Below are 24114 nucleotides of genomic sequence, written 5' to 3' on the forward strand. Positions count from 1 at the left end.
TAGCAGCACTAGTACGCTATACGTGAGTAATGCACCATATATGTGCGTTATGAACCTGTGGCCACCCGCCGCAGAAAGCATGGTCACTTTGGCCTGTATGGGCTCAGGGCCCTGGAAACAACAGTCATAGCTGTTGTGCCATTGTCGCTATTTTAGCGTAATGAAGAAACTGTACCCATCTCAAGTCATACGACTCAATCGAGTCCTGCAGCATGATGAAGTGGCTCTCCGGGTAGAGGTATGACAGCATTATACAGCACCCCTCCTGCCATTTGTCAACAGCCATTGTCCAAGCTATTTGTTCGAACGGTCATAATATCCTTAAGTCCATATCCGGGGCATATGGCACACACCCAATCACTCTCCGCACCGCTCTCTCCATAGACGAACCAGAAGGTGTATCAGGTGTGGGAAAGTAATGGGCATGTCTCTTCCCCTCATTAGCAGGGCACCAAGTTGGTATGCATCATGGGTACCCTCCAACAGCGCGTTCTCCCCGTTAGCCTACAGCCATTGTATGGCATGCTGAAGGTGTGCGGCAAGTAAAGTTCCAAATCCGGGACCTCTATCCCACTCCTGTCCCATTTCCTCTATTAAGAGTATTAAGGTCTATTCAGGAGCATTTGCCTGCCCAGAGGAGTTCTATGAACAAGCCATCTAGGTCACGGAATACCCTGGGTGAGATCTTGTACAGGGATTTCTGAATAAAAAAATGGTATTTTTGATCTTACCATAAGTACAATTGCAGTCTCCCATCTGCCTGAATGTGTGGTCTCAATGAATGCAAATATTTCAGATCCACAAGAAGAGCAGAACTGTGTTGATGTTCATGTCCTGCATTCTTGTTTCAGTCTTCGGTGTATCATTTCCTAGCCCACTTTGTGGCGAGGTTATGTTGTCACCCATAGATTTACAGGGAACATTGGTGTGCAGTTCTTGCCAACATGCTTGACACCAAACCTTAGTGATTATTTCACCCTCAACAAGGATTGCTGCACCTAGAGACCCAGCAAAACAAGACAACAACAGAACTCTTTTCTTCTAAGACTCAAGTTTAGCACTATAAGTAGTTGTGCTCCTAAAATGTAGCACCAAACAGCCAGTAAGTACAGTAAGTAAAATACAGTCATTCGGGATCTTCTGCTTGTTTGGTGTATAGGGTCACTGAGAGGATAGGCATCTTGCAGCCCACCTCCCAAGAACCAAGGTTCACATGTTTCCCAGGCAGTGGTAAAATGGTCAACTCACAATGATAATGAAGCAATCGCTGAAAAAACTGCTCCAGCACCAATTCCCAGTTTGTAGAACCTGTGACCAATCTTAAGGCCACAGACAGCACTCTCTTCCACTTCTGCACACATTATGAAGTAGACAGAGCTCATGAAAATCATTGAAAAGCTCAACATAAATTGAGCCGAAGGTTCCCACCCACGCAAAAGTACCCTTCTTGTGTAAATAAGAAAACAAGAATCCCACTGTAAAAATGTATGTTGAGGGGGTGTTATGGTTGAAACCAAACCTCAGAAGTGAAATACACCAGTTAAGATATCAAGACTCCATTAACTGCCTCAGTGCAGTGCTTATTGTAATACACAAGGAACCATAGGTAAGATTGATGACATCAGAAAGGGCATCACTGATGAAATGGTCTAATACATAATCAGAGACATCCCCAGACACTTAGAGTCCAATTCAAAAAGATTTTTCTGTGAGTAATTGTGGATTACTCCTAACATACCTGTGACATAATACTGAATTTCCAGAAGTAAGACCAGCTTAGTTAGCAAAACAACTTTGGGATTTGGTCTCTCCGAGTGTGATGAACATGTGCACAATTTGTAAAAATGTAAGTTTCTGGGCCCAAGGTTATCCACTGCATCTGGCATCACCCACAGTTCCTGCATCTGTTGCCAAATGCAAGTGCCAACTGTACTTACTAATCAACACACTTAAAGCACTGTGACATTTTTGTCAATTCTAGATCCCCTAATCTGGAAATGCTAGCTCTGTATATGTTATTTAGTATGGTCAAAAATAAGCAGAGAGCACCACCATGTAGTGTATTCTCGAAAGTAACAGTGTTTAAAAATAAGTACCCATGCCAAGCACTGCCAAACACCGGCAAAAATTAAGAACTATACACACTCCGTGTAAAGCACACGTTCCCAAAATTAATTAAGATAATAATTGGTGGTAATAAATACTGCAAACGCCTTTCCCTGCTTCTGGATTCATCGAGGTCACAGAGTGACCTCTTGCATTGCTAATGAAGCCACTCAGTACCCAATTGGGTGGCTGCGAGAATTTGTGGAGAAGAGAGCCATAGGCCACATTATCTTTTGTCCCCTCTCAACAGCTCATTTCCATCTGCAAAGGAAAGGAGGATATGGGAGTGGGATCTGGAAAACAGGAGGTGGGAATCCCAAAAGGTCCTCTATATGGCCTGTAGTCATGCTAATATGAGCTCCACGCTGTTATGAATGTGCTTTTCGCTAAAAGCACACACCCTAACCCAACACCCCCAAAAGGCAAGACTCAGCATTCCTAAAGGCGGGATAAGAAAACACACCCAAATGTAGGTAAAATAACACATACACGTTTATTAATGCAATATTTTAGACAGGCAGGCCGAACATATCAATCATAGCAGACTACCATGTATCAAGTAAGTAAATAAAATAAACGATTGAAATAGAATGCAATATGTACACAGGTAGCAAAGAATAGAAAATATATAAAAGAGAGAGAAAAAGAGAGTGTGGTTAAGAACCCCTCACCGACTGATTCTGCAAGATCCTTGCCAACTCTAGCTGTAGGAAGTCCTTTTCAACAGCCCATGAAGGAGTTTAGTCGGGACCCAAGTTCCAGCACCAATCCACAGCAATACATCTATTCTGTGGTAAACTTCCACCTGGCCCACGAAAGCTTCCAGCGTTAATACCATTATTCAATGTGGGATGAAGCTTTTAGGAAACCCTGCCCCTTTCTCATTGAAAAAAAACGAGCTGGCTGGTACCAGTCTGTGTCAATGCCAAGACAGTGGCTGGCCAAGCCTCTGTTTTTTGACTTTGAGGCAGAGTTGCACATTCTACAGATAATATCCAGCTCACTCTGGTCGGTGAGGAGCAAAAAACAAGTGAGGAGCAGAAAAACATGCCCTCCCCACTTTGCAGCTACGTGCGAGCACAGAACATGGCGTCAGTTATGAAAATGGAGTCAGTTATGCAAATTCTGCCATGCACACAGAGAAGCTTAAAGCAAGGTAGAGTTAGTAAGCAAGATGACATGAGGCCATGTCAAAGCCAATAGTAAGCACTGCCGTGAAGCGAAGTAAAGTCAAAGAGCAAGGCATGAGGCCATGTCAAAGCCAACAGTGAGAACTGTTCTACTCCATGACTGCTTCCACTGATACACGGCCGTCCTACATTAAGGCTAGGATATAATAACACACTAAAGTCAGTCTAAGATGGTGGTAGTCGGCGGTCATCATTGGGTGCTCAACCACAAGAGTGGCTCTTTTACTACTCACGCAGAACCAAGACACCCTCCATGCCTCTCTGAAATGTGTTTTAGTGATTGATGGTGTGATCTGTACTAAACATGTAGCTACTACATTTTTCATGTAATTAAGGTTTTTGTTTCTAGTTTTGTGTTTATCCTTCAATGGCATTATGATAATGTGCTGTTATTATACGTTCTTAATAAAAATGCATAATTTGCAAATGGTTACTGTTGCCATCACAGAGTTCTAGAAGATCACCAAATAAGATTCTTATTGTTACCAATTTTAGGAGTTTAATCAATATTTTGCCTAAGGTGATAGTGGATGTTTTTCATGTCTCAGTCAGATCTACATGGCGAGTGGTTGACCCTTGCCCTCAAAATTCATTCGGGTGCAGGAAGGGAACTTGTGCCATTGTGGCTAGCATTTATCAACCAATGCAGATTATGGGCCTGTATTTATGGGACTTGACAGGTTGAGCCTTTAAGAGAGTACAGATTTAGGATCAGCTCTCCCGATTTGAGACCCTCTCAATACACACACACTCAAACTCTCAAGGTCTCGGACATTTATTGAATTAAAATTTTTATAATAAATGTAGGCATGTCCTTCTCTTCTGTGTTGAATTAATGTTTTGAAAGTGAGTTGTTTGAAGTTTCTTTTGTGGTATCTTGTGTAGCATCTAGCCAGAGCATATCTCACACCAGTGTACACCAACATCTAACATGATGGTATGTTTCAGTGGTGGTCTTCATGATACTAATCTGTGTCTTAAACATTCTCCACCATTTGCAGGCATGCCGCGATTTCTTGGAGTTAGCCGAAACTCATAGTCGGAAATGGCACCGTGTCTTGCAACATGAGCGTGAGCAACGAATTCGCCTGGAAGAGACCATTGAGCAGCTAGCAAAACAACACAACAGTTTGGAACGTGCCTGCCGGGGAGCACCTAATCTATCTTCTGGCCTGAAATGTGTCTCCGGCACCACCAGGGGTAAGCTTAGCTTACAGGTACTTGGTTAGATTCAGGCCCTTGCTCACCTTTGGAGATATTAGGCCTCCATGTACTTTCCATAAACAACTTGATATTTTCAGAAGTTAGCTCTTGTAAGTCATCAATGGGCCATTACAACCAATGTATAGCCACCATCAGCGATCCGCTTGTAATAATTTTACAGTCTTGGTATGTTTTTACAGTTACATGAACCATGTGCAATAAAACACTAAAATGTGGTAGCCTTTGGTTGTGATTACATAAACAGAGGTCCTGTACTGCTGGCGGTAGCAGACATCTTCCTTTGGGAGTTCCATGCCATATATTACATCAATACCAGGAAAGAGGGAATACCACTTCTGAGTTCTCTTGGTCTGCTGGCAGTGCACACTAAAGTAGTTCCCTCTTAGCTGGCAAACACCACAGTCATTCATCAAAGGTAAAAAGCCAAGAATATTGAAACTGACATGGTACCACATAGGAACACTTAGCTTGGCAAGACCTCTGAAATAGGGGCTGTTCAGTTGATTGCAGGATGAGTGCACAGTGGTTGCTGTGTAGGGCTTTGGGCACAGATTATTGTGATCAGGTTCTATCTTCCTCCATCATCGTGTGTTACTGTACAGATCACTTTAAATTCCTGTGACATGGCATGCTGAGGTTTATTGGCTACTAATATGAGAGCTGTGATTGCACAGGTAAAAACAGGAAACGGTTTCCTACTTCCTGGGTCATATATGTTTAAAATGGCCTCTTGGTAAATAGCTTTGACTTTAATGATACTTTTGCATCATTCCTGGCAAATGTATTGTTTATGTGGGAACTAAAGAGTTAGTTTTAGATGTGAAAACTTTTTTGTTGTCACAAACACTGATTTAGAAACGTTTTTGGCCCCTCGCCTAACCCATTTGAGGAGTCAGTAAAGTTTTAGCAAGTCCCAAAATATTATTTGCACTGGATAATAATTCACTATTTACAAGGGGCTTGATTTGGGTTTCCCTTCTAAATATTGAATCGATAACAGCTATATCAATGGTTGGCAACCAAAGATTCTGGTCACAAACCATTGAAAAGTTACGGACTCCCCAAGTTGGGGGTGATAACTTATTCACAAAGGAAGTGGGGTCCTCTTGGAACCTCTTCCCATTTGGAAATTGTGGAAAACGTTTTTGGGAGAGTAGGCAGTAGTCAAGTCAAGGATCTTTATTCAGTGATTAAAAAACACCATAAATGCACAAATATATATACACAATTTAAAACATGATTACATGTTATCAAGACCTCGACTCATAATTATACAAGTAGTTTAAAATACTTTACAGGGTCCAAAATCAGGCCGACCCTCTTGTTTTCCTTAATCTTAATGAGACTTTAAAAAAATTAATTACACTAAGCAATGTGTGGGGTCAAACGCTCTTTGCAGAAAGAGTAAAGCGGCTTTAGCATGTCTCAACTTGGCTTGTTTTAAAATATCCACCAAAAAGCTATGCCTAGGTGTAGCATAAAAAGAACACAAAAGTACAAAATGAAGGGTGTCCTGCGGAGACCTATTGTCGCAGCCGCAGGCACCCTTCTGCTCAATTGATAGTGTGAAACCTGGTGGGTCAGCTAATAAATTAGGTAAAAGATTGAGCCTAAAACGAGACATGTAAAACCTCTCCTGAGCATTATACATGACGTAAAGGTACGGTTCCATGCCCTCCGTGCTCGTCACATGGTCATGGGCAATTACTGAGCGTTTGGTCCCTTCAAATGCTTCTCTACGGGTAGCTCTCCATTCCAGAAACGCTCTCTTAATTTTGGGTTTGTCCCGAAGTAAAATTGCTGTGGGGTTTGTAAAAAGATCCTTCTGGTCTAGGTCTTCCAAGGTAGTCTTCACATATTTCAAGCACGATATTTCCAGACCTTAATTCCTGTCCAAGCAGTCTCTTAAGATTTGTCTGCTCAACGCTGCCTCAGGGTTTACCCAGATTTTCATCCATGCCATAATCGGTCTAAGCTTGACCAGGTCCTCAATGTATGGCCTCCCTAGTTCCCTGTGCGCAATTACAGCAGGAGTAATTCAGGGTATTTTCAAAATAGAACGCAGATATTTGTTTTCCTCCCGCTGCAGTTGGTCAACATTAACAAAGCTCCACACCTCAGAGCCATATGTAGCTTTAGAGCAGCATATAGAGCTGTACAAGTTCATTATTTGTTCGGGGGACCAACGACCCAGCCTACGCCCATAACCTGCTATAGCACCATTTGAGGATATCAGTCTGCTAAATCGTTCTTCCACCAGGGAATCAAATTTTAGCGACCCGTCAAATAACAGGCCGAGGTAGGAAAAAGACTGTACCTTTTCTAATGTGTGGTTCCCTATTCTATAAGGGAACTTTTGGAATGGTTTTGTGCCAGCCAGCATTACATTTGACTTGCTTAGGTTCACAGAAAGGTCTAATGTTTCCATGAATTTAGCAAATCCATCGATTAAGGTCTGTATGCTCTTCGGGGTACGGGCCAGTAGGACCGCTTCATCTGCGTACAAAAGCACTGGGATATCACGTGTTCCTGCACTCGGGCAATCTGTCTTCAAGGCAACCAAAGCCTGCTCTAAGTTGTTAATATAGAGCGAGAACAAAAAGGGGGCAAGAATACAACCCTGCCTCACCCCACTAGTTCATGGGAAGGGTTCTGTATTCTCCCCCTCCGTGTTATAGCGGACCTTGGCAGTGGTATCCTGATGTAGTTCTCTAAGGATATTAATTAGGCCCGGGTCGATTCCCAGATTAACCATCAAGGCCCAGAGTTTTTCCCTATTGACATGGTCGAAGGCAGGTGCCAAGTCCAGAAACCCCAGGCAGATCGCTTCATTGCTGGTTTTAGTGTATTTTGCCACCAGCAAGTAAAGGTTCAGGCATTGATCACTTGTGGACCTCCCTGTCCTTAAGGTGTCCGAGATGACACCATGTTCTTCGGCCTACTCCGTGAGACGATTAAGATTTACCCGCCCAGAACTTTGGCGGAGACATCAATTAGTGAAATAGGCCGATAGCACTGGGGGTTGTCCCTGTTATCCTTTTTAAAAATAGGGACGATTATTGCCGTGGACCAGGAACGGGGTAAACCCCACCTAATAGCCGCATTTAGGACTCTAGTAAGTATAGGGGCCCATAGATCTATGTTACTCAGGTACAAATCTGGAGGTGTGCTGTCAGGGCCTGGGGCTTTGTTTCTTGTCAGGCCCTCGATTCCTACTGTGACTTCCTCTATGGAGAATTCTACTACTTGGCCCTGCTGGCCTACCCATCCCCCCTCCAGGGCAGTTTCCTGGCTGTGATTATATAAGCCCTTGTAGTGTGTGAGCCATTGTTTTGGGAGGATGTTTGCACTGATCTCAGGGGCATTATTGTCCTGGAAACATGGTTTATTAATTATTCTCCAAAATTCTGCCATGCCCCTCCTATCTGCGGCCTCTCTTAAATCTGCCCATGCGTCTGCTTGGAGCGATAATTTCCTCTTCTTTACTGCGCTCTTGTATGCCTGTCTACACTGCACTACTCTTTGTGTATCCCTGGGATTGTTTTTTAGGCTAATTTTTAGCTCCTTCAGGGCGCACGAACATTCCCTGTCAAACCATCTTGGGTGGGTGAAATTATTCCTGGGGGAACTTGTCTTCATGAGCCCCTCAATCAGATTAGTTACTAGCCCAAATGCCCTAATTACCTGTGGGCCCCCGGCTGCAAGATCTAAACACTCGCCAATAGGTGCTTTACCAGCGACCAATAGTGATTTATAGAAGGCCTCACCATCAATTTTTGACCACCTAAGCCGTCTTCCCTGGTCCGTTGCCCTAACAGAGGTCCCAACCATGGGTCCCATCTTAGGTCGACCCAAGTACATAAGCTCTAAAACCAGAGGATTGTGGTCACTAAATGGGCTTCACTCAATCCCCACCGATCTAATCCATTTTTTTAATAGCCTGGACGCTAAGATATAGTCAATGTAAGACGAACACCCTCTCCCTTTAAAAGTTGGAGCGAGAGTTCCCTCTTTCTCCAGTCTAGTCATGTCAATAGTGTGTTCCAAGACATGGGTTTTTAAAAGTCTACTAAAGACCATTCCCTCTGCTGTGTGTTCAAAATGGGGGCCTTTCTCGACTAGACAACGGGACCATTCTGCATTCAAGGGGAATAACGTTGGGCATAGGTGGCAATTAAAATCACCCATGACAAGAAAAGTGGGTTCCGAAGCCCCTTTCCTTTTCGCTAATTCCTGGGTGAGTCTATGGTCTAATTCCTGGGGTGTGGGATTATTTCCTCCAAGGGCTCCTTCATTATATACATTAAACAGGATCAACCTTATCCCACTGCCCCTAAACCCCAATGCCTGGAGATTATGAGAAATCCAGGATGGGCTAGTCCATGTTCCTTGAAGATTTAAATCTACATATACAGATAGTCCTCCCATTGCTCTTCCTGATCTCGATCTCTGGGCGGGCACAAAAAAGCATTTATACCCAGTCATATGAAAAGGGCTGTTATCCACCACTCAGGTCTCTTGTAAACTAATTATCTGGAACTTGTTTATGTATTGCTGCCATTCAATGTTGTCAAATTTACTCGCTAGGCCGGCAACGTTCCATGAGATTATTTTTAACCCCCTTTCTAGTGATTGATCACAAACAGACCCCTGGTCACTTAGGCTTCCAGTATCAGGCCCGTCATCTGCCCTTGAGGACATTACTTGAGCCCCTCGACACTGTAGTGCGAGCGGAGACAAGTCGTCCCTTAACTCCACCTCACAACTGGTGGCTCCTGCTACATTCCCAGTCTTGTATTCCAACGTACTTGCTGGTTTCACCCCAAAACCACCTTGTGTTATATGGGCCTCTTCTATAGAGGAAAGATTTGTGAGGACAACCTTTTGTGGCAACCTCAACCCCACACCTCGCGAACCCTGCAGGTTCCTATTCCCAGCTCCTCTTGTTGCTGCCTTCTCCGTTTTAATGGGGAGCCTTAACAGTCATTCATTTTCATCTAGGGACATCAAGGGGCTAAATCTGTTGGTCCATTTGGATAGTTCCCAATATCTTGCCACAGGGCCATACGAAGTGTGATACCACGCCTTGTTTGTGTTTGGCTCGTCTCTCGATTTTACCCAGACGGTAGGCCAGATCATAGGGGTGTTTTGTCTCGGGTAAAAATAACCTAATGGCAGGGATCTTATGCTACTTGCCTGGTTAACCATCCCACAAGATAAAATGCGTTGCACTACACTTGCGTCCCTGAAATTCACTATGATGCAATTCCCCACTATATCTTTACTCCTGGTGCCAACCCAGCCCACCCTTCTAACATGGAGGATTTCCCCATTTTTGCTACCTGTTCTGGTTCAGCCAATGTGTGGTCTTATTTTTCAGTTCAGTATGAGACTCACTCTGTTCTTTCTTTAGATCTGGGACCCCCGCTAGTACCACTACATAGGGGGCATGCCTCAGGTGGTAAATTTATGGATGGTGTTTCACCAGTTGGTGTATTGGCCACCCCCCCCCCAGGTCTGGTTTGCCACTACTGCTTCAGGTTTAGAAGAGTGATTACTTGGCCGTTCTATTAATGGCCCAGGAAGTCACGACCCTGCCCATGACACACCCTCTCCAGAATCCTTGCCCTTGTCCGAGTGCAGGGGAATGCCTAAAAAACTGGGGGCCTGCATGACCGTAGGTAGCACATTCGGGGTCCTGCTGGGTTGCATAACCATCTGTTGGTCTTGACAAATGTCAATAATAATCGGGTTATTCGTGGTGCCATTGTCCAGGGATATTTCTTGTGCCCTGTCCCTATTCTTTAGTTCATTTAGAATTTTGTCCAGTCTACTGGCTAGTGGCTTTATCTGGCGGACAATAAATACTTCTAGATGGTTTTGTAATTCCAGGACTGTTTGGGCCTTCCAGCTCGGGGGAGCTAGCGACTGAAGCGCCTGCTGAGCCCTAGTTTCTGTCAGCAGATTTCCTGGTGTGAATAAGGGTAGGCTGCTTTTGGTTTTCTAAATTCTTGGTTTCTTTGGGTAAGTTCTTCTTTTCCTACTAGTTACAGCTTTTTTGCCGGGCATGGAATCCACCCTATCTTCACCAGAACCCCTCTGCGCACAGGTAATGTCCTGATCAGAAGACTCTGAGGCAATGAGTGGGTAGGTGACCCTAACCTCATCCCCTAATTCCTGGGGTATAGTGGAAGGGTCAAGTATTGGGGTAAGTGACACGCGTCTTTCCGTGCGCTCTATTTCACTTGCTACTACCCCAATAGCTTTCCTCAACATGTGATCAATTGCTGTGGGCTGTGCAATAAAGAGGGGGCGTATACTTTTATCATGTAAGACCACCTGGGGGGTGGGGGGCCAGTTCAACGTCGCTTTAGTTGAACGGGTTTTCACTTTACTGGCCATACTAGGAAAAAAACAGAGTACCCCGAAGTGAAAGTGGTTTTGCAAGGTCTTACACACACTCAGATTGAGTTTCCTCCCCCTGCCTGAATGCAGTTCAGCTTAGGAAAAGGAAAATAACACACACCAACCAACCCCCAGCACAGTCCCTCTCAACAACTTGCATTTTGTTGGGCCCAAGGCCACTATACAGTCTACCTCCAGTACCAGTCACCAGGACCACAGGGGGGGGGCCCGGCCTCCTTCGGCCTCTGACGGCCGCAGACGGCCCCGCCCTTGTCCCAAGCTTTGCCCGAGCGCGTCCCGCACCGCGGGAAGGCAGCGCCGCTTTTATGCAGGTTGTCACTCCTCCTCCTGCAGCTGAACTCGATGACAATCAGCGCTGGGTTCCCTGGGACCTGGGACCTGGAGTCCCACCAGGGAAAGCGCAGGTGTATCACAGCGCTGGGGAGTCTGCGGGAAGATGCTGGTGTGTAGCGGGAGATCCTAGGACGCAGGTCCCCCAAGGAGACAGGTATTTCAGGCACACTGTCCCCCAATGATGAACTCCTTCGTGACCCGCGGGAAGGCAGCGCCGCTTTTAGGCAGGTTGTCACTCCTCCCCCTGCAGCTGAACTCGATGACAATCCGCACGGGGTTCCCTGGGACCTGGAGTCCCACCAGGGAAAGCGCGGGTGTATCACAGCGCTGGGGAGTCTGCGGGAAGATGCTGGTGTGTAGCGAAAGATCCTAGGGCGCAGGTCCCCCAAGGAGACAGGTATTTCAGGCACAGTGTCCCCCAATGAGCAAGTCCTTCGTGACCCGCACCGTGGGAAGGAAGCGCCGCTTTTAGGCAGGTTGTCACTCCTCCCCCTGCAGCTGAACTCTATGGCAATCAGCGCGGGGCTCCCTGGGACCTGGAGTCCCACCAGGGAAAACGCGGGTGTATCACAGCGCTGGGGAGTCTGCGGGAAGATGCTGGTGTGTAGCAGGAGATCCTAGGACGCAGGTCCCCCAAGAAGACAGGTATTTCAGGCACAGTGTCCCCCAATGAGCAACTCCTTCGTGACCCGCGAAGAGTAGGCAGTAGTTCTGGGGACCTCTGCCAAGTCTCCCAGAAACTTTTTTAGATAGAAAAAACTATTTTAGAAACAGTTTTGTTTCCTTTAAGGAAAAGTGGTTGCTTAAATTAAAATCACTTTATAAAAAAAATATTATACCTGGGGTTCTGTTGACCCTTGTAGGACCATCCATCTGGTTGTCACAAATCAAAGTAAGTCATAATTTGTAACCTACTTTATGAATATTAACAATGTAGGCTGACCTGCAACAAACTCTTATTCGGAATTTTGCAAAGTGGCATATTAATACATAGGTCAATACATAAAATTCTTTATTGGTTACAGTGTGTGTGTGTGTGTGTGTGTGTGTATATAAATATATATATATATATATATATATATATGTCGTCCAATCCTTGATCTCTTGGTGCGAAATAAGGCGCTGACACCATAGGAATCGATTATCAAAGAGAAGTTGTTTTATTCTTTTAACGAAATGGCTCGACACGTTTCGGAGGGGAACCCGCCTTGTTCACAACATCTAAACAATGGGTTCAGCGTGCAATATATACAACGTTTGGGAGCTTGTTCGTGACGTGGTTCGGTTACTATGGTGATTCTCCTCCCTTTAACAGTCATGGAAAAGGTATGTTGGATTCAGCGTATTACATGTAGTCTTTCTTCCAAATTAAGTACGACATTTGAAACAGAATTTATGTGACACATATATGCAGTTCATTTCACAATTAAAAATATATTATGAAAGATCTTTTTAAACAATTGCATTTAAAATAATGCTATTGCAATTATATTCTTTGCAAATCTGCCTGCTCTCTACAGGGGAGGCGACGAGTGGTAAACCATAATGAAAACTCATTAAATGTGCCCAACAAAATGAATTGTGAAAAACAAAGCAGTACTGAATTAGACTGTGCACTTTATACGGCATAGATGGATCGCCTTCACTAGACCACATTAAATAAACATGGTACATGTGTTCTGCCCCAGTGGGCTTTGGTGGTCATGTGGACGAATCATAACCCGACATTGAACTACTGTTGTTCTCTAGGTCAGTATGTTTTTTGGGAATATTCCTGTCTAATAATACATTGTCCCATCTGTTAGCCCTATGTACATAATACTGTATGTCTCAGTACTGCAGCCAATATAATTATGTGTGTGAGTTTATAATGGTGCTAATTTTCATACAAGCTCTGGATGGTGATTTTCTTATATGTGATAACATGAAATAAAATAATAGTGCTGTTCTAATTATACAAGCACCTTTGTTACGAAGTTTTCAGAGGAGTGGGTTTAGGAGCATCAAAAGGAACAATGTTTTTCTTAGATTGCGGATATAGGACCCTCTTTTGTGTTATACTACAAATGTACACTCAAGGCTTCATCTGAATTTAGACCATTTGGAGTCTTGGGGTCGAGCATGATGATATATCTCGACTTCAGCCTTCTGAGTGCTAAGAGTCTATTGCCACCTCTTATATTTTTGTTAACACTGTTGATGACAAAATATTGTAGGTCTTCTATTCTCCCACCGTGATAAGCATTAATGTGGCGAGCCACAGGGTAAGTCTGGTCGTCATTGGTGATTGCTCTTAAGTGCTGTGAAATCCTTACATGCACTGGATGTAATGTACTACCTACATAACGCTTTTTACACATGCATTGTAAAACATAAATGGCATGGCCTGTTTTACAATTGAAATTTTCCCTTATTTCTAACTGTGTCTTCCTGAGTGGGAGCTGCACTTGGATGGTGTTTTTGCCATATTTACAAGCTTTGCACTTGGTGCACTTGAAGAATCCCTTTTTTCTTTGAAGCCAGTTGGTATTGCTGACTTTGCTCGGGATGTTAGATACCAATTCCTGCTTCATCGACTTGGCCCTTCTGTATGTTATCTGCGGCAATTTGGCACATGATGTTCCTATTGTGGGATCCCTACGTACTACGGGCCAGTGCCTGTACAAAATTCTGCGTACTTGTGCATGATAGGCATTGTACCCTGTAATGATGCGTGGTGTCTCTGTCTTTTTGATAGGTGTTGTTAATGTGGTGTCTTTGAAAAGAAGACTTTCTCTACTCTTGTTCATGCTCTTTACTTCTGCTGTTTTCAGAGTCTTCTCTGAGTATCCTCGGGTGCGCAATCTTTTAAATAATTGTTGTTTAGATGTCTCAAAACTGTCTAGTGTACTACAATTGCACTTCATCCTGAGGCACTCAGCATAGGGGATACTGGCAATCAGGCTTGGAGGATGAAAACTCCCGGCATGTAAAATGGTGTTGCCGGAAGTGGGTTTCCGATGCGTCCTTGTTTGAATCTGGTCATCGGAAACAAATAATTCCAAGTCTAAGAACACAATAGATGTTTTACTAGTGCTGCATGTGAACTTTAGGTTCAGAGTGTTTTCATTTAATTTTTCAGCAAATTCCACTGCACTCGCCTCACTGCCCTTCCATATTAGAAAAATGTTGTCTATGTAGCGACTGTACTGCACCACATTTGTTGACATCTGTGTTCTGTGTTCTGCCATGAGTACTTGCTCCTCCCACCAGCCCATATGCAAATTAGCATAACTGGGGGCGAAGCAAGTACCCATGGCAGTCCCCTGTATTTGCCCGTAGAGAAGTTTATTGAACATGAACGTGTTATTTTCGAGGCACCACTCTATCATTTACAGTAATATAGATGTAGTTCAATGTCCCTAGCTCCTAAGAAATGTTTGATGGCATGTAAACCGTCCCTGTGTCGAATGCTGGTGTACAAACTTTGCACATCAAGTGTTACAAAGACAACATGTGGTTGCCAGTTGACATCATAAATTTTTGCTAAAAAGTACCCACTGTCCTTGATATAAGAGGGCAATTTCTGTACGTAGGGTTGCAAAAAATAGTCAATGAACTTGCTGGTATTCTCGAATAGTCCCCCAATTGCAGATATTATGGGCCTTCCTGGGGGACAATGTTTATTTTTGTGGATCTTGGGAATGAGATAGAGATGTGGTGTCACTGGGTAATTGTTCTTTAAATAATCAAATTCCTGTTTATTGATCAGACCCTCAGTCCTCCAAGTGTATAGGCTCTGATGGTATCTCTCTTGTATATTTGCTACATTAGTTGCACTGATTCTGACATAACAATCCCTGTCAGATAGTTGCATTAGAGCTTCTTTATTGTACATGTCCTGCAGCCACAGTACCACATTGCCTCCCTTGTCTGACATTCGTACCATAATGTCCTTTCTATTCTTGATTTTTTTCATCACTTTGTCATATTCGACTCTCTCGTTGTTTCTTGTTTGCAAAAAGTTTTTGCTGCTTTCAAGGGACAATTGACTCAGATCTTTTATCACTTTGTCTGACAAAATGTCTAGATTATCTTTTGGCATTAGTGGACAAAAAGTAGATCTTGGTCTGAATGGGGTCCTCGAGGATTCATGGATGCTGATGCCTGCATGTTGTGCTGCAACGTCTGCATTCCAGTTGTATCCATCTTCCTCTCCATCCATATCCAGTTCCGCCCATCTCTTGGATAAAGTCCATATCAGCCACTGTCCAATTGCCTCGAACATTATCTGAGGTTTGATCTTTGTCTCAATTCATATTTTTCTCTTGGGTGTTAATAAAATGCTTTCGCAGTTTTAGCTTTCTGATGAATTGATGTAGGTCTATACGGGTTTGTATATAGTCAAAGTTTGTTCTCTTGCAGAACGATAGACCTAATGTGAGTGTCTCTTCTTCTTTTGGTGTAAGAGCCATATTTGAAGGATTAATTATTGTGTTGTTTCGTTCTGCAATATCATTTATCGTCTCCTGTTCACTCTGTAGGTTTGTTTTTTTGTTGTTTGTTGCTTTTTGTTTGCCCCATCTTCTGTTCTTGCGCTTTCTATGCCTTGGTTTTTGCTTTTCTTGTTGTATTCCTGGCGAGGTTGCCATGACCTGAGGCTCTTCAGGCGGTCCTCCCGTAAAAAAGCAAATTCCTCTACTGGAGTTGGGACAGTTTGTGCTGGCCCACGGATGTTGCTTGTGCCCGGGTCTGATTCTGCCCCGGAGCTGACTTCCGATTCGCTGGGCACGGAGTCCTCTTGTGCATTACTCATAGGTGTGGGCAGCTTTTGTCGTCTAATGCTGTCGAACTTTCGAACGAAGGTGTATATTCTTCCCTTCAGATAGTCATTACGGTTTCTTTGAAATTTAAGCGCTTTGCGTTCCTTTATAGTTTGTTCATATTTCGACACTCTGGCTTTTATATCCACCATGGCTTTATTAATATCATCTTGATCATCGTGGCTCTCGAGTTCCTTGCTTACTGTTTCTAATTGCGCTAGAATTTTCTCCCGATCTGTGACAGCGTATTTCACAAGTATTTGCAACATGTTTCTAGATGATTGAGCATTATTGTCCGCCCATTCCTGTAGCATGGCTGGATCCGGGTTCTCATAGGTCAGTACTACCAGCACTCTTAGTCCCCGTGGGACACGACCTACTTCCAAATACCTGCACAAAGATGTACATTCCCACCATTTGGAAATCTCTTGCTTCCTGAATCTTTCAAACTCCTTTAATAATGACTTGACAGTTGTTCCTTGTATTGGTTGATTCCCACTTGCCCTGATGTTGTAGGGCTTTTATTGCTGTTTGTATCGGTAAAAATGTCCAAAGCCACTTCCTCGCGCTCTCGGACCCACTCCTCAGCCATCGTTTTCTGTTAAGAATAATCTGCTCTTCTTTGATACCCACTGCCGTTCTTAGCTGAAAGCTTATCGGACTACCTCTCCCATAAGCCACCTGCTTTAGACCTCAAGATGACACTTATGACGGCGCACACGGGCTTACCTTGAAACTCGGATACCCTCCGGCACAATCAAGGATCAGGGAAGTCCGCGCCCAGGCAGTCGGTCAGTGTCAATATCGTCCGTAGTACTTGGCTTGGGGGGGGGATCTCCGTTTTCCTCGGTCTCGAAGAATATCCACTAGTGTTGCCAGGCAGCGGAGAGCACCAGAACGAGGAGGGTCAACGTGAGGGACTCCGGCACGCCCCTGTATGTGTCGTCCAATCCTTGATCTCTTGGTGCGAAATAAGGCGCTGACACCGTGGGAATCGATTATCAAAGAGAAGTTGTTTTATTCTTTTAACGAAATGGCTCGACGCGTTTCGGCGGGGAACCCGCCTTGTTCAAAACATCTAAACAATGGGTGCAGCGTGCAATATATACAACGTTTGTTTATATATATATGTGTGTATATTTATTTATTTAAAATTCACAAACCTTTAGAGGAGTGCACCTGCAAAACCTACGCTATTCACAGGTCTGTAGGATTAGTCCTAGAAAAGTCATGTAGTTTTCAGTAGTGAGAATTTTTTTTCCCAGTGTGTAATTGTGTATGTAGTATGATTGCACATTAAGAAATGCTAATTCATATATGCAATTTCACGTTTTTTTTTCATTTTCTTTCCCCATAGGAAAATATTTTTCAATGCGGAGAAACTCTTTTCCCTGCACCCCTACGAAGTTGAGGGTGGTTTTGTGTTGTTCCCATCCTGGAAGGGTATTTGCTCCCCTTGCAGAAATAAATTTTCGGACTTTTCCAAGATGAGAAACTGACATGTTTTTGGGTGTTCACAATTTTATAAACCAAACCACAATATGTTACGTCCACTTACCTACATCTACACATATATCTAGATAATTGTGCACAATTATAGTCATAGTGTAAATAGAAGATGTGAAAGGTTTGCTAAGGATCATTTTGTAAATAGTAGTAGGTGTAAATATGCATTAATTAGCCGAAAATGCAATTGGTAATTAGGGCCATTGTGGTTGGTGCAAGTCTCGTGCTTGAGTCATGAAAATTTGTTTTAGCATCATTAGTAAGAAATTTGAATACGTCCTTTGATGTAAATGTAACTATCAATATGTCTTCACTCTGCGGGTGATGGGGTTAGTTAATTGTTTGCATTCAGACATTAAAAGTGTCTAACTGAAAGAATACCTCTTCCCAGTATGGCAAATGTGTCCTACCAGATTCCTCTTTTGTCTCAACAGTCTATTATTTTATCTCCATATCATAATAAATTGATATCTTTCTGTGGACATGGTTAAATCTGTAGGAACATTCAAACAGATTCCTCTGCTTGAATCTTCTACAGCATAATGAAAAGGGCTATGAGAATAGAGTGATTTAATGCTCTATTTTTGGAAACCTGTTGCATGTTTCTTTGTAGAACCTTGTCTATCACAAAACAAACAACAGTTTATCGTTTGCAACATATGTGGCAAACCTTGCAAGGTCTGATGAACTGTTGCAACACAAAAATGTAGCCCAATGCCATCAATTTAAACACAGTGAATACCTTGACAGAAGAAGAACAAATGAAAGTCAAATGTTCAACACATTAAACATCAAACGTATCCACGCACTTTATGCATCCACATTCCACCCATGTATTCGTGCTCTTATCCATCTGCAAATCAGCGCCTTGTGAGTCATCTTTCTCCTTTTGTTAAATGGGTTCATCCACCCACTGGCATAGTTACTTTAGGTTTATGATGTGTGCATTTTCAAAAGTAAAATAATGTCCAAAATCACATCTAGCTGGAGAACCACTAAGGGTCAGGTTAATATTACTAATTACCAAGACTATGTATGCCAAAGAAAAAGATTAAGCTTCATTTGCCCAACCAGAGCTAAATCTAAGAACTTTGTACTGGATAGGTTGTGCATAGAGGCAGGATTGAACTCACCACTGTTCAACTAGACCTGCAAGTGCAGGGCCTCCTATACGTGACTCCCATAATGTCATGGCAACCTAACACTGGCACCACAAATCATTGTTGTGGTTAATGGTATCAGAATGCAGCTATAAATGCCTGCGCTTTTGCAAACTTCATATTGAATAGAGATGTATTAATATGTGTTATTTATTTATTTGATTAGGTTTGATTGTGATTTCTAAGACATGTGCCTCACCCAGGAGGCCTCAGAGCAGCACATGAGAAGGGGGTGAGCTTAAGTGGGGGCAAGAAAGAAAAAAATAGAAGGTAAAAAGTACTCAGGACCTTTCGTAGGTTCGTATAGTCACATTAAATCTCTGAATGGCAGGCCAGGTCTGCTAGGCTCATGCATCTGTCCCTGTGCCTCTTTCATTTGAGTCATTGTTTACTCAACACCAACTGATTGGGATCACATACTTCTTGTATTCATTCATTGATTCAACAAGGCCTGCTAGATTAGACTAGTTTTTAATTCAATTTTAAACCAGTAGTGGTCTCAAATTGCAAGTCGGTGTCCAATGGTGGAACAGCATACCTAGATATTTAGGACCCCAGTCCCAGTACTTTGTGTGTCATGCACAGCATCTTGAAGATGACTCTTTGTCCTGTGGGCAATCAATGCAAGGACTGTAGTCCTGGTGTTATGTGGTCTCATCTCTTTATACCCAGAACTAGCCCAGATGTTTGATTTTTTTGAAGTTATATGTAAACTTTTTTAGGGAAAATGATATGTACACTGTTAGAAATTGGGTTAATGGTTGACTTGGCTCTGAACCCTGGCCAAGCAGCAACCACAATCCTAGTCAGGGCTAAGCACAAGCAAACCCCATATTAGCCTGTCCTCAACCCCCTGGTAGCTTGGCACAGAGAAGTCAGGATTAACTTAGAGGCAATATGTAAAGTATTTGTGTAACACTTCAAACAGTAACGCAGTGAAAACACCACACAAACAGATCCTGCACCAAGTTAGAAAATAGAGCTTAATTTAATAAATAAAACAAGACCAAAATGACAAAAATCCAATCAGTAGGACTGGAGTTATGAATTTGTAACGAATACTGCAATATAACACTTAAAAGCATAAAGTGTCAACCGCAGCTATCTGGTCGTGCCAACTTAAAACGTTCAGGCCGACCTCGATGGAGCGCATGATGGATAAAGTCCCTCATTAGTCCAGCTGAAGTTTTACTTTCTTGAGTTGTGTGCCAAGAGTCCTGTTCACATTGGAGAGGTTTGCGAGGAGCAAGGAGAGCGTCGCGGGTGCAGTCGGCATGGTGTGAAGAGCAGGCTGGGTGTCGCAGATGGGCAGGCTGGAACTTTGCATTGGCGGTCCTCCATGGGCGTTCGATGCTTGCTGTGCAAAGAGATGGGATTGTGGCGGCTTGCGATGAATTTCGATGCGAGCGGCACAGTTCCAGTGCAAATGGGCCCTTTCACTGTCACAAAGAGCTCAAAAGCTTGACTTGAAGAGCCTGTGAGCCATACCACAGGTCCAGCACCTGAGAGGCACCACTTGGGGATCAGGGACTCGTTGAAGATGGGTGCACAAACTGTTGCCGCCCTTCTATGTCCCTGAGGCTCAGATCAGGAGGCCAGCAGACTAGCCATTAGTCACTTAATGAAAAAAGCACAGGTGCACCATAAATTGAGGTATCCAAATACAACACAATAATTGTCAAGGCAAAAATAGTAACGTCCAAAGGTCTGATTTCTTTGATTGGTTTATTTGTCAATAGTAGAAAAACGAACAGCCGACGCGTTTCGTCCTGGAAAGGACTTCTTCAGGGCAAGCATAGGAGATAAATTTGTTGTGCAGTATGCATGGTCCTATGTTGGAGACCAAACAGTCGGAATGGATTTCACTATCTATGAGAAAAATTATAAATGTCAAGACTACTGAAGATCTGAAGTGCTACGATCCTCCAGGATGGACATCTAACTGGGCTAAATGATAAGCTAAATAAAGCTATTATGCATACGATAAGGAAAATGTAGATTCAATCGTAAGCTGATCATTAGAAAAGATGCACCAATCTCAGGGGTGTGCACCTTAGTTCTGAAAGTCTCCAACTGGACCTTGAAATATAACTAGCGGTCAACAGCAAGAATATTCCTTATTTCTTCGACATATTTCGTGAGAATGGTTTTCAAGAGTCCGAGCCCAGATGTCTTGTCTCCTCAGTCCGTATAGAGCCATTAGTCACTAAAGGGTCCATAGTTCAAGATGGGTTGCAGGACCAGTTCTTCCTCCCCATGCAAAAGGGCAACAGATCAGCACAGCAGGGCAGTAGCGCCTTTAGAGTAGCAGTCCAACAGAGTGTCAGCCAGAGTAGCAGCACAGCAGTCATTCTTCCTGGCAGAGTATCTACAGGTCCAGAAGTGTACTAAAGTAGAGGTCTCTGAGATTCTTCTTTTATACAGAGTTGTGCCTTTGAAGTAGAGAGATACTTCTAGCGGCATGCCTTTAAAGTGTACAGATGCCCTGCTTTCCTGGCTAGGGCAGGAGTAACCAACAGTCAGTATGAAGGAATAAATAATACACTAAGTTTGGTGAAGGTATTTTTAATTTACCTTCCCTGTGTATTATAGTTCACAATGAATCTATCATACATGCATTGTCTCCTCATAGCCAATAACACCGTATCAATGAATTACAAAGCTTCACATATAATCACATTCTGTACAAGGACATAAATTCTACAAAAAACACAAAGTAACCCTAAATAATAATGCAATTTTTTGATAGTGGCTTCCATTCACATCTGGACAGACCACTAGGAGGTAGTCGTAAACACACACTTCTAAGTCAGAACCACTACTTCTATAATTTACAGTGTGACACTCTATAATTTAGAAGTGCACTATATCTCCATTGGCTCCTCCACAAATGTGTCATTGACGTGACCACGTTTCAGCCTATCCTCCTCTTAGGCCTCCTCAGAACAGGGTAAAACATGAATTTATTATCCATATACGAACAGCTGAGTTCATCAATCTCTATGGCCAAGGGTATAGTCCTATACGCAGCAATGAAACATCTGCAACCTGCTGTCTCCCTTGTAAGTATTAATCCATGGTAAATGCCGCCTCTTCTGAGGCGTTCCTTCCCTCTAATTTGCTTCTACTGATGCCCGGGGTTTCTCCTGGTGCACGTGTTGCTTAAAAGCTAACAGCAAAACATCCGTCTGACTCCTGGCTAGGGCTGCAGACTAAAAACAGGGGGTATGCTGCACTTTGTGTGGAGACAGGACCCAGCTTATTCAGGCGTAAGTGATGGCCCATCTAGTCACAGTTGAGCTCCCATTGTGTGTGTTTGTCTAGGAGGAATACGCAAAACTACACCAGAAATGTGACCAGAGACAAGCTGCAGGCATGAAATGCCTAAGGCAAGAAAATGCCAACTTTCTAATTAAAAGTGGCATTTTCAGAAATGCAATTTAAAATCCGACTTCCCCATGAATTAAGATTTTAAATTAGGATTCCATAGACACCAAGTATGAACCAGGGATCTCTTCCCATTTGGAAATTACATGCATAAAATGAGTTAAGGCAATTTCAATGTTATCCACTGGGATCCAATGGGAGAGATAGGCTTTGCAGTAGTAAAAAACGAATTTAAGAGTTTTTCACTGCCAGGACATGCAAAACTTAAAAGTGCATGTACAACGATTTAAATGTATGCACCTTGCCTTTGAGGTAGTTTAAGGCCTACCTTAGGGGTGTCTTATATGTATTAAAAAGGAAGGTTCGGGTTTGGCAAAAGATTTATTTTGCCAGGTCGACAAGGCAGGTTATAACTGTAGACACAGGCTCAGCAATGTCAGACCTGAGCCTTGTTTAAAGGGCTACTTTAGTGGGTGTCACAATCAATTCTGCAGGTCCACTAGAAGCATTTCATTTACAGGCCCTGGGCTCATGTAGTGCACTTTTCTGTGGACTTATACATAAATTAAATAATGGCAATTAGGTACAAGACAATTTTACCATGTTTTCAGCAGAGAACACAAGCAATTTAGCACTGTTTAACTGTGGTAATGTGTGCAAAGTCCTAGGAGATCAAGGGGTGGGTAAATTATGCAAATAATATGATTTTAGATAATGACAATAAAGAAGGTGTTTTTGTGTGAATTTCCCACGTCTTACACAGGCGTTTCACTTGGAGATTACAGCTACATCAGTACCTGAAATCTCTGATTTATGAACAACTTTTAGTTCTGTTGGACTCAGTATCTCTCATTACCTGGTCCATGTGAATTAAAAGGCTAGCCGTAATATCTGAATGGGGTGAAAGTCAGAACATGACCTGGCTGTCATTAACATATATCTGGAACAGCATCTTTCATAGGCCAAATACATGTGCCGTTAGTCACAAGCATGTATTGAAGAGCCAAGGCGAGAAAGATGAGGCTTAGGAAACCCCACAGTGGATTTTCTAGGTTATAAAGGAAAAGCAGCTGTGCTTTGCATGTTACTAGGACCTTGCAAGAATGACACTACCCATGCCCGTGAGGGACCGGAAAGGCCATGTTTCCTTGGAATTAGTGAAGTATGATGGTGTAGTCCTTGGTGTCAGGCCTTTTAAGGGCTTCCTTGGGCAAAGATCCTGGCTACCTCCAAAATCTGGAACTCCATTACATTTCAAGCAGAACCTCTAATTGCCAATTTGACACATGATACAACAACAACGTTTCAAATGGCAAAGCATGCAGGGTGATCACTTGAAAGATATGGTTATAAATCTGGCAATGCTCTAGACCAGTCCTTCCCAAACTGTGATCTCAGGACTCCTGAGGGTTTGCAAAGCCTCCGTAGGGGGTCCGTGACTACTTTGAAAATTAAATAATATTAACAGATTAATAAAGTGTATATAAAAAAAGAAGCTAAATGTAAAATTGGACATTTTAAAATGTACTGTAAATGTGAAGGAATTTGAAACTGGAGACTAAAAATGTCATTAGTATCTTCAGATTGATTTGTGAGAGCAGCGCAGGTGCATCAAAGAAAATATAGTATGGCCGATGAGTGGCCTATATTGAATTTAGAAAAGTTCCACATTTTTATTAAAATTCAATTTTTTATTTATGTGTTTACAAATTAAATATAATGTGCCATCATCTGTGTATTTGTTTGCTAAATGCTTTTTTCTGTATTTTTTGTATATTGTTTTGCTGTCCAAACCTTTGACATTGCTTAGGCCAGGATTCCTGGCTTCCAGTAATGACTCATGGGGTGTCTCTGGATTCCAATAATGATTCAGTGGAGGTTCCCGTCTTCCAGTAATAATTATGTGGGGGTCCACAGAAGTCAATAGTTTGGGAACCACTACTCAAGACCTGTAACTAGGAGCAGAAATGAATACCTTCT

At 43.0% G+C, this 24114-nt stretch overlaps 1 protein-coding gene across 6 annotated transcripts in view; it reads left to right on the forward strand.

Annotated features, from left to right (window-relative positions):
• Positions 1-24114, forward strand: part of OSBP2 (oxysterol binding protein 2) — a 1786946-nt gene that overhangs the window by 1278574 nt on the left and 484258 nt on the right. For all 6 annotated transcript variants that reach the window (XM_086943307.1, XM_086943309.1, XM_086943310.1 and 3 more), the window contains one exon: positions 4298-4496. In XM_086943307.1, coding sequence (XP_086799433.1) covers positions 4298-4496 — 199 coding nt within the window. The remainder of the gene's footprint in view (positions 1-4297; positions 4497-24114) is intronic.

Source organism: Lissotriton vulgaris, chromosome 11, assembly GCF_964263255.1.
Source record: "Lissotriton vulgaris chromosome 11, aLisVul1.2, whole genome shotgun sequence".
In the NCBI taxonomy this organism is placed as follows: domain Eukaryota; kingdom Metazoa; phylum Chordata; class Amphibia; order Caudata; family Salamandridae; genus Lissotriton; species Lissotriton vulgaris.